The 14,263-nt window shown below is 44.7% G+C and overlaps 1 protein-coding gene across 1 annotated transcript in view; it reads right to left on the reverse strand.

Annotated features, from left to right (window-relative positions):
- TRAPPC2L (trafficking protein particle complex subunit 2L) overlaps window positions 1–14,263 on the reverse strand; it is a 36,371-nt gene that overhangs the window by 15,809 nt on the left and 6,299 nt on the right. Inside the window, exon 2 of the mRNA XM_085638152.1 lies at window positions 4,649–4,821. Coding sequence (XP_085494278.1) covers window positions 4,649–4,821 — 173 coding nt within the window. The remainder of the gene's footprint in view (window positions 1–4,648; window positions 4,822–14,263) is intronic.

Consider the following 14,263-nt stretch of genomic DNA (forward strand, 5'->3'; position numbering starts at 1 on the left):
GCAAGAAAGAATACTGTAGGAGCCTCTTAATCTTTTGTAACACCATTAAAGTTTTGGTGCTGGTGTTTTGATGAGAATGACGTTAAAACAGAGACCAGAGGTGAGTTTTTAAATCTCAGTTTCAGAATAATCCATACAAAGTTACTAGAGTAGAAGCAGAAGTGAGCCAATAGTAGATGTAAGTCTGTTTGGCAGGTCGCAAGTGATGGAAAAAGTTATCACTTGATATAGAATACACCATTTTTATGGACAGTATACAACTCCTTCTGACATCAGCAAAAGGGCTTCTATAACTCACCACTTCTGTTGGGAGGGACCAACCCAATCGTCGCATTTTCCGCCTAGGTACCCCCCATTCCAGTTCATATATTTCACATATTGTTATTTGAGTTCCAATTTCTTATTTAGAAACATATATTTCATGTAGTATTGTTTGCACATGTATACTATATAACTTTTCCTAATTATAGTTTGATAGCTAAGCAATTATTCATATGTATTCAGATGGTTCTATAATGCTTTATAGAATTTAAGTGAAAGTGCAACACCATTCATTTGTTAATTCTTGCATTTGACATCATTGGATTTGAGCCGTGGCCTTTTCAAAATAATTAGACAATTTAAACTGGGTGCAGACAAGTACAAGGCAGAAAGGAATCTTCAACTTCATTGGGGATCAGGATCGAGCAAGCCGAAGCTGTAATCGCCCTTCGTGAAGGCCATAGGCATAGCCACCTCGGAGCCCGCCTGGCCTTATCTTGCTGGAACACCAAAGCTACTGAGTGCAGGGACAGACAGCAACCTTCTTCATACAGGACACCTCTGTTGGTCCACTAGAGACTCCATCTTTATATGCAGGGAAATTCTGAAAACCCACTACAAAATGTAAATTATTTTTACTAGTTTAAAAAAAAAAAGTTTTCATTGCCACAGGTGAGGCGCTTTAATTTCCTGACAGTTGAACAGGATAGACCCCCTGACAGGGGGAGATGTGGAGAGTTGGGATCTCTTTTCTGCATTTAAACTTGGAACTGTGCTGGGATTCAGCATTTTTGGAGGGCTGTGCCGCCAGCCATAGTGAGAACGACAGGCCTGGAGATTTCCCTCATTCCGCTGGCTTGCCTCTAGGGAGTGGTGCCGGAACCCATGGGCCACAAAATCCCCTACAGGTTGGCACAGCTGGCTTTGCTCTTAAAGAACCAAAGAATAGCCACTGGAGGGATGGGAGGCAAGTTGCCGCAGTGGTCTTCATGGCTCAGGGATCTCTGTGGATGGGGGGCAGTGGAGGAGGCCCATAGGTGCCTTACCAGTACTGATGAGAAAGCCGAAGATGAAATTATGTCCTGGGGGTTGGTTCTGAATAACTTCAATGTGAATGGTGACGCTTGCTCAGGGAAGAGCTTGGGCTCTGAGGAGTGAGATTTCTAAATGGAAGGTTTATGCCATGCATTAACCGTGACAGCCAAGTGTGAGGATTTATACTCCACTGTTTTCACCAAGAAATTGGGAATGTCCTAGATTCATCATCCTATTATACTAAATGAATGTTTTTATGCCTCCTCAGACCTACATGTCTTTGTTTTGTATTGTTTCAATGATCATGATGTGGGCTGGTTGTAAGGGAGCAATATTCCTATCAGACCTATCAGAAAATACTCTATCTGTTTGCACTGCTGGTTTCATTCGTTTCTGTTATGTTTAATTAGAAGCTCAATAAAACAAAGTTTAAAAACAAATAGTTTTCATTGCCACTGTTAGCTTGTTCTTACAATTACACTATACACATTTTATGCACTAGGATAGGATGTTGATTTTAATAAAATCATAAATCATATTTCCAACGTGTATTCATGAGTGTTTCTATTCATGGTAAAAAGTGGTTCAGAACTCAATAACAACAAATAAAGCTGCAAGTCTCACAAGAATGATTGTTAGCCATACCACAATATCCAAATATAATGCTCATGTGGTTCATGGACCACGGTCTACCAGGATTCCTGTCTCTAGCTGGCACGGAGCCTGCGCTTTCATCAGAGGGTTAGAAAACAGTCTGAGGTTTTATTTTGTTTGGAATAGAAAAAAAATGCATCAGGAAGGAAGCCGGGGGGAGGGCCCGTAAAGGGAGAACCAATGCTACAATCTAGGAGGACAAGACTAGTGGTAAGTAAAAGTTCCACATTTGTACCCAGCTTAAAGTATCAGAAAGGGAGACTGCTGGTGCAGGTACACAGACAAATCCTCCTCTCCTTGAACTTAGGGTAGTCGCACACTGCACAACAGGCAGAGGATCAGAAGAGCACAGAGAAATTAAAGAAGCCTTTGGAAGGGCCTCCAGTGGGTTTTTCAATCTTGACAGAAGCTTTCAGTGCCAGGAACATGGACTGCTCTCAGCACAGATTTTCACACAGGGATTATTGTTGGCTGCAATAAATCAAGGAAGAATGGTGTCATCGCTACAGAAATGCTATGCTTGGATTGAACAGACCCTGGCAGCCCAAGTGACCTCTGAACCTCTTACGTTGCAACATTTTGTGGAAAGTTACATACCCCACAATATTTTGAAAAAGGTTGAAATGTTATTCTCCATTGCCAGCCAGGGCTGAATTTAGGATGCAGGAAAGGCAAAAAAACAAGAATTCCTATTCCTTCTTTCTACATGTCGGGAGGATTGAGGGCCTTATCTAATGACACAAAAGAATTTCATGTCTTGTCAGAGAACTTCTACCAAAGGATTTTCATTCAAAAACACGGCTGGGTAATTGCCAAGGGACAATCGCAAATATCTAATGTTAGTGAAAAGGGTGCCATATTGTAATAAGGAAGGTGGGTGAAGAAAAAAAAAAAAAAAAAGGTGGATGTATGACATATTTTGGGATGTTTGTCATTGGGGAGCCACTGTTAGGGCTACATAATGTCACAGCACATAAGACTCTAGTAAAAAAAAAAAGGGAGTGTCATAGGATGCTCCAACCTGTCTCAAGTGGGTGGAATGCTGCTCTAAAATTCTGCCAAGAAATGCAAGACCTTTTCAGACAGCTGGCGGAGTTAAGATTTCAATCTGCATAGGAGTCAAATCCTTGCGTAATTTTGCAACAGTAGGTTGAGAGGACAGCAAACAGGTGAACATGTCTGCTTCCTACAGAGTTTTACCACTTACCTTTAGCATTTGGCACATTTCACAGCTGACATGCATTAATTGTACTTCAGTAAATTGGTGCTGGATGTTGTAAAGACAAATGTATTCAACAGAAGCCCACAACCAGAGACATGGACCAGTTGGTGTCGGAGCCTAACTACAACGTCCACCAAGTGGAACTCTGACAGTACAACTCGTGACAGCAACAGCTACAAATTACAAAGCGTGAGAAACATTACAATATAAGAGATTAACAGGTAATTGAACACAAGAAAGAGCACCAAGAATAAATGTTTGTACACACAACTAGACATCCCACATCATCACCCCTATTTCTTTTTTTTAAATAAGGCAATTTTTCATAGAAGGATTTGATGCTAAAATAATATTGAAAAGCAACACCTGTGAAAAGAAATGTTACATCTAAAAAAAAATATATATATATACACAAGTCTAAGTAAAAGTCATGCTACTTTGATGGTTATTTTGTGTTTCTCTTTTCATTTTTACCACCCTGCCCATCAAGAATGTAATTCGATAAGGAGGTTTCTTCACAAGTTGCTAATGGTGAAGCGGGGACATCGGAAATGAGTTCTGGCTCCTGATCACAAGGACAGTTTGAATTGTCTTGCCGAGAAAGCATTACATCACACTCTATGGGGATACTACTAATTGTTCCAATTGAAACCATTGAAGCTAAGTTCTCGCCCACAACACAATCCTATATTTCTGACATCCCATCAAGAACATTAACTACGCTATGATGTTTTGAATCATGAACTATCTTGACTTGTTCTTTTGTCAAAGGAACCACATTTCATTTGTTCCACCACCCTACGTTTATTAACATATGCTCTTTCCATAAATCCATGTGAAGCTGGACTACAGAGTGCAATCTCCAGATGCTTAACGTTATGCGTAATTAAACACAAAATGAGTTCCATTTTATGTTACAGTTTCTCTAGGTGGTCCTTTTACATTCAAAATTTCTTTTACAACAATTAATGAGACACTGTTTGCGGATTCAGTAAAACAAACATACATATTTGGAATAATATTCCGTATGTAACTCATGTGGCCTGGTAAGAAACAGTATAGACCTGCGAAGTTCATGGCAGCTTTCTCACATAGCCTTCCAGGTAAAGTCACAGAACGCAAAAGCTTGTCATTAAGTTTCCAATGTGTATCACAACCCAAACACAATGTACAATTATTCGCCTACACTTTCACCGGAGCATTAAATGAGATGCAACAGTAAGGAAGAATAAAGCACGAGCACATAGAAAGATGGTAAAGAACATCATGGTAATACACATGACAAAAAAGAATGATGAAGAAGGACCTTATAACAGAGGCTCACAATACACAGTACCAAGGAACAACTAGCAATACAGGCAGCAGAACTTAGCATCAACAAACAATGGAATGCCCAGAGACGCATCACATTTGTCAAGTATAAATTATTGGTGCTATCAATTGGAAGTGAAGCAACATGGCAGCTGTAAAGGATACACTTTGTAATCTTCTGTTGGATAGAGCAAGCCAAGGTATAGTTCTCGCTGATCGGCAAGGGCCTTTCCCATGGCCGAGATCTTTTCATCCACAACGTCAAGTGAAGTGTGCACCGTGTAATGAAATTTCAATTCATTCTCGATTGGGATGCTTCGAATATAGAGAGGATAATTCTAAAATGGAAGAAGCAATAATGATGAGCAGCAAGCTCTAGAGCACATCAGACACCCCCTGATGTCCAGTATCAGCAATCTAGGAAAACACCTACTAGACAAGCAACATGAAATGTATTAATGGTCTCAAACACAGCAAACCCATAAGAAGAAGAGTGGTGCTTTGAGAATAGTTACAATATTATGATACATTGACAATTAGAATATTTGGCTAACTCTCAGCGATTGTCTTCAAAATGGTTTCTTATCTGATCCAAAGTGCTACACATATCGCAGGAGTCGCCCCACATCTTCCATCATGGACAAAAACACTCCAGAAGGTAAGCACAACTCAAAGTAGGCAAATTCAATAGGCAACCCTCACCCACAAGTTGTAGCGATTACGAAGTGATAGCACGATAACCTGTCCTCTTTAACATGTACAAGAGGCCACTATGCAACCTGCTCACCAAAGTACAGATAGGTCTCTACAAATAATCCAACATGCAGATCACCTTCAAAATATCAGGCAACATATTTACCAACTCAGACAGACGCAGTATTGATGTTTCAACAGTAATAAAACAGATGGCTCTAACAAACCTATCTCTATCATACATATGAGTTACATAGCAAGGCATTTCTGTTGTCCTCCAACCAATGTTCAAAACTCAAGAATACAGTTCAACTACACTCCACATTAAAACAACAAGCATTGGCATAGCCAATAGGTCTCGCCTTTGGGACCTTATAAGTGTTTAGCCATGCAACAGTTGCATAACTAAATACTTATAAGGTCATAAAAGCGAGACCTATTGGCTATGCCAAGCAGCCGCGAAAGTGAAAGTAATCGCGGTCAAGCACGGTGCGCGCGCCCGCGCACATGCGCTGTAGCTCTAGGCTGGCCTGGTAGCACGTTTTTTGGAGCCCTCTCAATAAGTCTCGCCAGACCAGCGCATGCGCTGGGTCAGGCGAGACCTAAAAACACTCATGACTGTTGCAAGTCCCCTGAAGAAACAGAGAAACTTATTGACAGAATGAGAAAGCGCCATAAATCACGCATGAACGGGGAAAAACGTGTGAATGGCCACATTGAGTACCTCGAGCTACCGAACAAATACTGCTCATCAACAGGGGATTAGCTTCCATTGGTGCAGCAGTACCATGGCAAGGGGCCTCAGGAGCCCACTACAGTTTATAACTCAAACAGCACCGGGCCCATTTCCTTTCTTGCACTAGGGCCCATTGCACACTGGATACACCACAGTTCATCAAATAGAAACAGTCCAAAAGCAGCAGCCAAAGCGAGAATACAAAAAACAAAATGTGCTCATACTTTTCCAATTTTCAGGAAATTAGTGCATCTTTAAATTAAATTTCAAATCCACAGTCACACATGTCCAAACAGATACAAGTAAAGGCACAAACTTAAATCTCACCAGAAACTCACATCAACCTACCAACGCCATGATAGGCCAGGTGTAAAAAGGAAAGAAGAATGCTGGGTTGCTGTACAAAGCATGGGGCAAGGAAAGGGTGTGCTGAATAAGGAACAACATACCAATCACTACATGACGAGGGCTGGCCCACTCCAAATGACTGAAAATGCATTTCTTCACAAACAAGGATTAAACCTTCAAAAAGTGAAGATTCGTCAAACGGCACTGAAGTGATTAGCAAATCAAAAAACGCTATTCCTATAAAAACTTGGTCCTAACAATAACTACCTAGTGGGGACTGCCAGTAGGTAGGGGAGAGGGAGGGGCAGGCTCCGTTATGATAGGATCTACAGATGGTTAAGATGAAGATTGAAATTAACGCTGGTGTGCTCGCTCCATGCTGTGGAAATGTTTCCTGCAATGGAAGTTGTGAGAAGTTGGCCTGGTATATGCTGTCCACTAATTAAAGTGGGCACCTTGTACCAGTCCAAACAACCCTTATTGATGATTAGGTTAAAGACAACCTTTATTGAAAGCAATCCTAGTGGTAGCTATGGAGAGCAGCCTTCAGGCTAAGTTTCGAAGGTATGTAAAGCAGCTTGGTTTACCAGATTATAACCTCTTGAATGACCAAATGAAAGGAGAACCACACCAGATATATATATATATATATATATATATATATATATATATATTACGTACTACTAAACACTCTCTACTAACCTCTTTATGAGATTAGAGAGCAAGATACACAATATTAAAGCACTAGAACGACAGTAAATAGTACAATACACAGTGGGCCCCAGGGGGAGACCAAACTATATATTAAGAAAGTGGTATAACCACAACTTGACTAGATACAGTGCCTAGGGCACGTAGAATCGCTGGGACCCCAAGGAACCACCCAAGGTAGTGACACAGGGGACCCACGGGGGACGCGTGCAGCGTGAGAACAAAGCCGCGAGCTCCGTACAATCCTATGGGAAAGTCACGGTTGGAATTTTAAAGCTTAAGGACACTGAGGAGATGGCTTGAGCAAACCCTTTCAAACTTAGAAGGTACCAAGACCAGCACCCACGTGAGCACCAGAGTACTCGTGTTACCTCACCCAGGGAAGCCGGGTGCATAGGTTTCAAATGGTGTCGGGGAATCTTCGTTGTTCTCAATGGCGTGATGCTGCAAAGTGCTGCTGCTGTGAAGAGGAAAAGTGTCCGGTGTGATCCAAGCCTGGTTCGGAGCTGAGAAGAACCTGAAAGCAGAGGGGACAGAGTCTGAGTCACTTACCAGTGACCAGGGGCACGATAGACGAATGTCCACCGATGTCGGGTGTTTCAGGTGCGAAGAGGTGAAACTTGACTCTGGAGCCACGGGGTCTAGGAGACGCCAACCAAAGTCCGCAGGCGAGCTGTCCCACGAAGGATGTCGAGTGCTGGGGGTGAGGGGGGGGAAGGGGGTCGGTGTCCGGATTGGAGACCAACAAACCTTGGCAACTGCAACCCACGCGGTTAGAGTAAAGATGCTTCGGTGTGGACCAGCAAGGTCGTGTGGGATACTTGGTTTCTGTAGCAGAGTTTAGTACAGGTAATATCTAAAGTCCTGTAGCCAGGGGTTCCTACTTTATACCCAAGGAAGGGGTGGGACAAACTCTGGGAACCCATCTATGGGAGGGTCAGGACAGAGGGGTGACTACACCCATGATCTTTGTCCAATTTCGCGCCAGAGCAGGGGCTGATAGCCCCTGCAACAGGTTTGAGCTGGACTATGCACAGGGACACCAAATGTGCCGCCAGTGCAGACATCAAAGCACTCAGAGTTCACCCACCCAGCCCCAAAACACTAAAGCCTGTCTGGGAGGTGGTCACACCTCCCAGTGACATGAAACCTATTGTCCAGCCGTCCCCTGCCGGAGTTTCATCCAGCAGCAGGAGGGCAGACTCGTGTCTGTGGCGGGCAGCATCCATTTTGTGATGCCAGGGCTTGCAAAGCTGGCACCGGGTGTACCGGTGCTGTCGTATTTCTCCCTCTAGTAGGGTGGAATCATACCTCCCACACCACTTACTGGTGTGGGGGTACGATTCCAAGGTGTTTGACACCAAACACGACATGTTTTCATGCAGCCGTTTTAAAGTTAGCATTTACCGCGAGGTTATAATGCACTTAAGAGTATACGGTATGGCTCAGTGGCGTAACGAAACCGGAGATGGCCCCCCTGCAAGGTAAGTGGAGGAGCCCCCTCCGAGCTCAATCAGGAGCTTTCAGGACGGATTACTGTGCGGAGGGGGCCCCCTGGAGCTTGGGGGGCCCACCCGCACCGCGGAGGATGCGGGGGCCTGTGGTACGCCCCTGGTATGGCTGCATCACAAACAACCCTGGAATAGAGGTTCCAAAAGCTGCAGAGGAGCTCTGCTCATGCAGGTGCACCCTCTCACATAAAACCCAGCACCATGCCTTCAGGGATTGATGAGGCCTGGCATAGATGTGACTGATAGGTTTATATGTGCAGTGATATGGATAGATATAGTGAACCTATATCTAAGTAAGGGGTGCATGTACCACCTTACACAGGGTGCTGTAGCAGACCTGTTGTGTCATTTTGAATGGTCTCCCAGGGGTGCTATTATACATGCTGCAGCCCCTGAGAGGCCTCTGGGGTACCTATGCCCTAGGTACATAGTATACCATATACTAGGGACTTATAAGGCAGAATCCAATCTGAAGTGTACCTAAAGTACATGCAATCAATTTAGAGAGAAAGCAGCTAGGCTGGGGTCCTGGATAGCAGGATCCCAGCCAGACTAAGTCGAAAACAGTGAAACATCAGCAAAAAGTGGGGGTAACTATAAGAAGCAGATACTACTCTCCTACAAAAGTTACCAGCAGCAGCAGCAATGGCGTAGCCTGTGGAAAGAGGAGATCCAAGGGGCGAATGGAAAAGAAGGCATCAGGTTGGCCTTAGGGCCAGTTTGTCAAACCAGGTGCAGAGATTTCATAAAACACAGATAAACAAATGTACAATTGGAATGTGGGATATTACGTCCATGAGAGTGCAATCCGGGTTGTTCTGGGGAGGTCGATAAAGAACTTCATTTTCTGCATAATTGAGTTGTCCTTTTTGGTGTGTTACTTGGATATATGACAAGGAAGTATATTTCTTAATGTATTCAATACCTTGTACAAATCAATTGACCTACCCTGACAGAACCAATTGCTTTTCATGGTGTACTTACCCAGGTTCTGAGGGACACAGGGTTCCCCTATTATCTTTAATGACCCCCTAAACGAGCACTTCAGGATGCCATAACAAGCCTCTGTCTACACATAAGGGAACACCTGGATTCTCTACTCTGTATATCAGAGTTTTGATATATCACATAAAGAGCCAACTTCCTATAGTCAGAAATGAGAATTTGATTCTTGCTTAGTGATCTGATGTTTATTAGCAGGCAGTATATGTGTTTGCTGTATTGCCGGACAGGGTTTGTAATCTTGGATTGGTTATTAAGTTCTGATTGCTTTTGCTGAAGGGTCAGTAGGCAGTAAAGAGTTGTTCAGGTAAACTTTGGAGGTAAAAATTGGGATGACAGGCCTGTTTCTTTCTTCTGCTGGAATGGCAAGTGAGAGATAGCTGAAAGTTACTCGTCAGGAAAGTTGGCGCACTGGATTTTGACAAATGTCCTTGGGTAAATCTTTTCTACTCATGTTGTCAAAACAGCTGAAGGGATAGGATTGTTGGTTAGTTATGTTAGATTGGCAGCTCATGATAATGAGATATTTTGGTTTATGTTCATTTGTCTGGCGATTTAGTTGGCCAGTGATCACTTGGCTGCTCTGAAGATTACTGTAGGATCTGTTTTCATGGTTACCTCCACTTTTTGCTTGGTGTCAGCGTGTTATTCACTAGTCTGCTGAGATCCTGCTAATCAGGACCCCAGCAACTGTGCTTTGTCCCCTATATTGACATGGTAAGTACTTTGGTACCTCCACAATTGGCTACTGGTGTACCCTTATAAGTGCCTAGTATATAGTACTAAGGTACCCAGGGCATAGGTACACCAGGGGTCTCCCATGGGCGGAAGCATGTATAGTGCCATCCATGGGAGTCTACTTAAACTGTGACTACAGGCCCGTCATTGCAGCCTGTGTGAGTTGGTGCTTGAATCTCTCACAACAGATAAGTTTCCTTATGTCTGAGGTCACTAATCTTAAAACCTATAAGTCATCCCTATGGCAGGCTCTTCAGTCCTGAGGGCAGGGTGCTTGGTTATAAGTCTGAGGGTGACCCTGCACGAACAGAACACCCCTACAAATCCCGGAGCAAATTCTCCAGACTTTGTAGGTGTAGTTGGCCATTTTTAGACATATAGTGGACATCAGTCATTACAAGATGTCTAACTATATAGTGGTTGCACCGAACCCAGTCATGTTTGGTATCAACTATGTTGGAATCATATCCTAACATCGATTCCAGTGTTGGAAGTATGATCCCATGTACTGGGGTGTTCTTCGGGGACCCCTGTGTACTCCTGGTAACAGCTTTTCAGGGACTGCAAGCAAGCTAGTGCTGCTGGCGAACATAGACACAATTCTGCCTGCCTACTGCTGAGCCAAGCTTGAGCAGAGGAAGGTAGAAAAATAGGTTTTCTGTCACAGGGAGGTGTCACCACCTCCGAGACAGGACTCAGTATATTGGGCTGCTGTGGGGGGTGCTTGCCAGCGCCACCAGACTGCTTTGAAGGGCATATTTTGGTGCTCTCCTTGCATACTCCAGTTTGAACGAGTTCAGGAACCCTTGGTTCCTGCTCCACGGTGAAACTGGACAAAGGACATGGGAGTATCCTCCCCTCTGTCCAGCCTCTCCTCTGGGAGGAATCCCCCCCCCCCGACTTCCAACCCCTTTCCTTAGAGTATTTAAGGGCTCCCCTGTGGATGGGTCCTCAGATTCCTCGTGGGGCAAGACTCAACCCTGAAACGACATCGCTCTTCAGTCGTCTGGACACTTGGGCTTCGACTGGAACCGAGACTGCACCAAGGAAGACTCCTGCTGCTCCTGGTTTCTCGGTTCTTCAAGTCTTCTTCGTCGTCTGTCTGTGCTTCATCCAGGTTCTTCAACAGACCTGTAGGCATCAAGGACACCTGAATAAATCTCCCTTGGAGTGAAGGAGGCACTCCCCTGCATCTGCAGTCACCGCAACAAAGCTGACCGGTCTGCTGCGCCTGTCGTCCTACAGACTTACCGAAGCCCAGCAACACAGGTGGTGGTTCTGCTGCTCCCTATAGGCCTGACCTGTCTTCTCAGCAATTTGGAGGACAGTATCCCTTGTCTGGCCACTAGGACCAAACCCATGGGCACCGCGTTGACTTGCCACTACCAAGGCTTGTTGGCTCTGCATTCTAGAGAGCTTCGGGCTACAAGAAGCTCCAGCCCCCAGCCCCTCATCCCTTGAAGATCAGTGTCCTCACTGCATCCTCTGCACCATGGGCCCCCATCTTTGGTGAGCTGCTTGAGGTCCTCTTGCGACTCCTGTGCCTTCGGCCTGTGGGTCTTCCTGAGGATCTTCTCTTGCTTCAGTGGGCTCCCCTGCTTGCCTGGGGCCTGCTCTGACTCTTCTGCACTTGGTGAGTTCCCTGGACCTTGCTTGTCCCAACGTTTGCTCCTTTTCATCTTCCACGCCAGTTGCGACTACCAGGGCTTATTGGTGCTCCTCTCAGACACCGACCACCTAGACACAGACGTAGGACAGCTCATGAATAGCTCCTCGTCTTCCTCAGCATCACCTGATCCTCGCAGCTGCAGTGACAAGGTCACAATCGTATCTTCAGAACCTCCAGACATCGGTGGGCATTTAATTTATGTGCCTCCTGATCACCTCTGAGTGGCATAGACTTGGTCCTCTCTACTTGCAGGTTCTTCACTTCCAGAATCCACCCTTTCATTCCACCAGACTCCTTCGTAATCTTCTCTAGAGGCATCTTCTTCAAAGTCTTCCATGGCTGTCTACGGCAGGTTCAGACGTCACTTCACCCCTATGCACCCGGCTTACCTGGTGCAGGTATCCTGGTTACTGGGGCATCCACGGGTGGGGTGGCTCGCCAACCTTTTGTCTTCCAAAGGGTTTCTTCAGGGTCCTCCAGGAAGGGTCCTTCTTCAAAACTGCAACCACGACTTCTCCATTGACTTCCATTGGGCACGCAGCCGTGTTTCCTCTCTGCACACAGCATCCGTGGGCTTCCTGGGTGCTTACCTTCGGTAGTTCCTTGTGTCCCCAGCTCCTCTGGGTCTTCTAGTCCAAGTCCCGTTTTCTCAATTGCAGTTCGCACTCCACTTTCTTAATATATGGTTTGGTTTCCCCCTGGAGACCGGTGTATATTTGTGCTACTTACCTGATTATTGCAAAGTATTCTTGTGTATTGTGTTGATATCTCCGGATAGGAGATATACCAATGTATTAGTGATAGTGTGCAATAAATAAGACCTATTTTTATAAACACTATGTGGTTTCCTTTCATCTAACCTACATTGCAGATTAAAGTTGGCAAATCAAGCTGCTTTATACTCCTTCAAGATAAGCCTTAAGGCTGCTCTCCAGAGCTACCACATTGAGAGTTTTCACAGGCTATCAAAGAGGACTAAAATCACCATAAGGGTTGTCTGGATTAGTGCACGGTGCATCACTTAAATAAGTGTGCACCATATACTAAGCCAGCCTCCTACAATTACTATGAGCAGTACGGTAGTTAGTGTTATATTGATCACTGGATTGGCTGACAAGAGGGAAGATAATGAAAGGGTGACATAGAAAGGGGTGACATTTTCCTCTACCTTAGTTAGCCATGGTTTAGTTAATTGTGCTGGTGAATTGTCTTATAATTATGTTGGTTGTGGATGTGGTATAAGAAATGGTGAACAGGGCGTAACAATAGATTTGTTGAATTCATCTTGCGAGGCAAAATAGAGACTTCAATGGATTTAGCTTCATGGGAACGGCAGTAGGTTTCCTTAGAGGTGGATAAGGTAGAGGGTGATTAAGAGGTGAGGTTTGACATTGGAATACAAAGTTGATAGATATTAGAATGATTACGACAGGGTTCAGGGAAAAGTTGCAAAGGAAAGGATTTGATTGATTGATCTGATAATTTCTAAAAACCGCAAACAAATGTCTGAAGGCGTCAAGGTGCTAATGCGGTTAGTCTACTGAGGGGGACAAGAGCATCATCCCTGACCTAAAAGGGACCGAAAAGGGACATTAGAAAGAAAAAGGCCAGGTCTTCAGGCCTTACTGAAAGGAAGATGAGCTTCCAGGCAGGAGATGGAGTAGGGGAGAGTATTTCAAAGCTTAGATACGGGCTCGGTAAAAGCGCTCCCTCCCCATCCGAAACCTTTACTGGCGGAGGCCTCTATGTCCTTTGTGATAGAAACAATTATTTGTGTGTCATCAGCATAGGATAAGGCCTGTAACTCAAAAGATCTAAACAGTTTAGCCAGCGGGGAGACACAGGTTAAACAGAGTTGGGCTCAGGGAAGAGCCCTGCGGAACCCACCATAGAGTAGCTATGGATGAAGAGTAGAATTGGTCCACCACCACTGTCTGTGATCTATCCATCAGGAAGGATGACGGAAGCTTCAGGGCTGAATCTGTGACCCCAATTTCCTGTAAGCGGTCAACCATCCTGGTAGGAGAGATGGTGTCAAAGGCTGCAGATAGATCCAACTGGATCAGCACCGCAGCCTTCCAGCATCAACCATGGAACAGATGTTATTGACTGCAGATAGCAGTGTGGTCTCGGTCCCATGGTTACTCCTAAATCCATACTGGGAGGTGTTCAGCAGATGCTGTTCTAAATAAGTCATCAACTGGATATTTAGATGTTTCTCCAGGATCTTGGCAGGGACAGGAAACAAAGAAATTGGGCGGATTGTTTTTCATTTTAGAGGGGTCCAAGTTGCGTTTTTTTGAGCAGAGACTTAACAATCAGTTTTCCAGCTTTGGGATAGCATCCAGAGGATGTAGCCTTATTAAGAGTTG

This window comes from Triturus cristatus, chromosome 12 (assembly GCF_964204655.1).
Source record: "Triturus cristatus chromosome 12, aTriCri1.1, whole genome shotgun sequence".
NCBI classification, from domain to species: domain Eukaryota; kingdom Metazoa; phylum Chordata; class Amphibia; order Caudata; family Salamandridae; genus Triturus; species Triturus cristatus.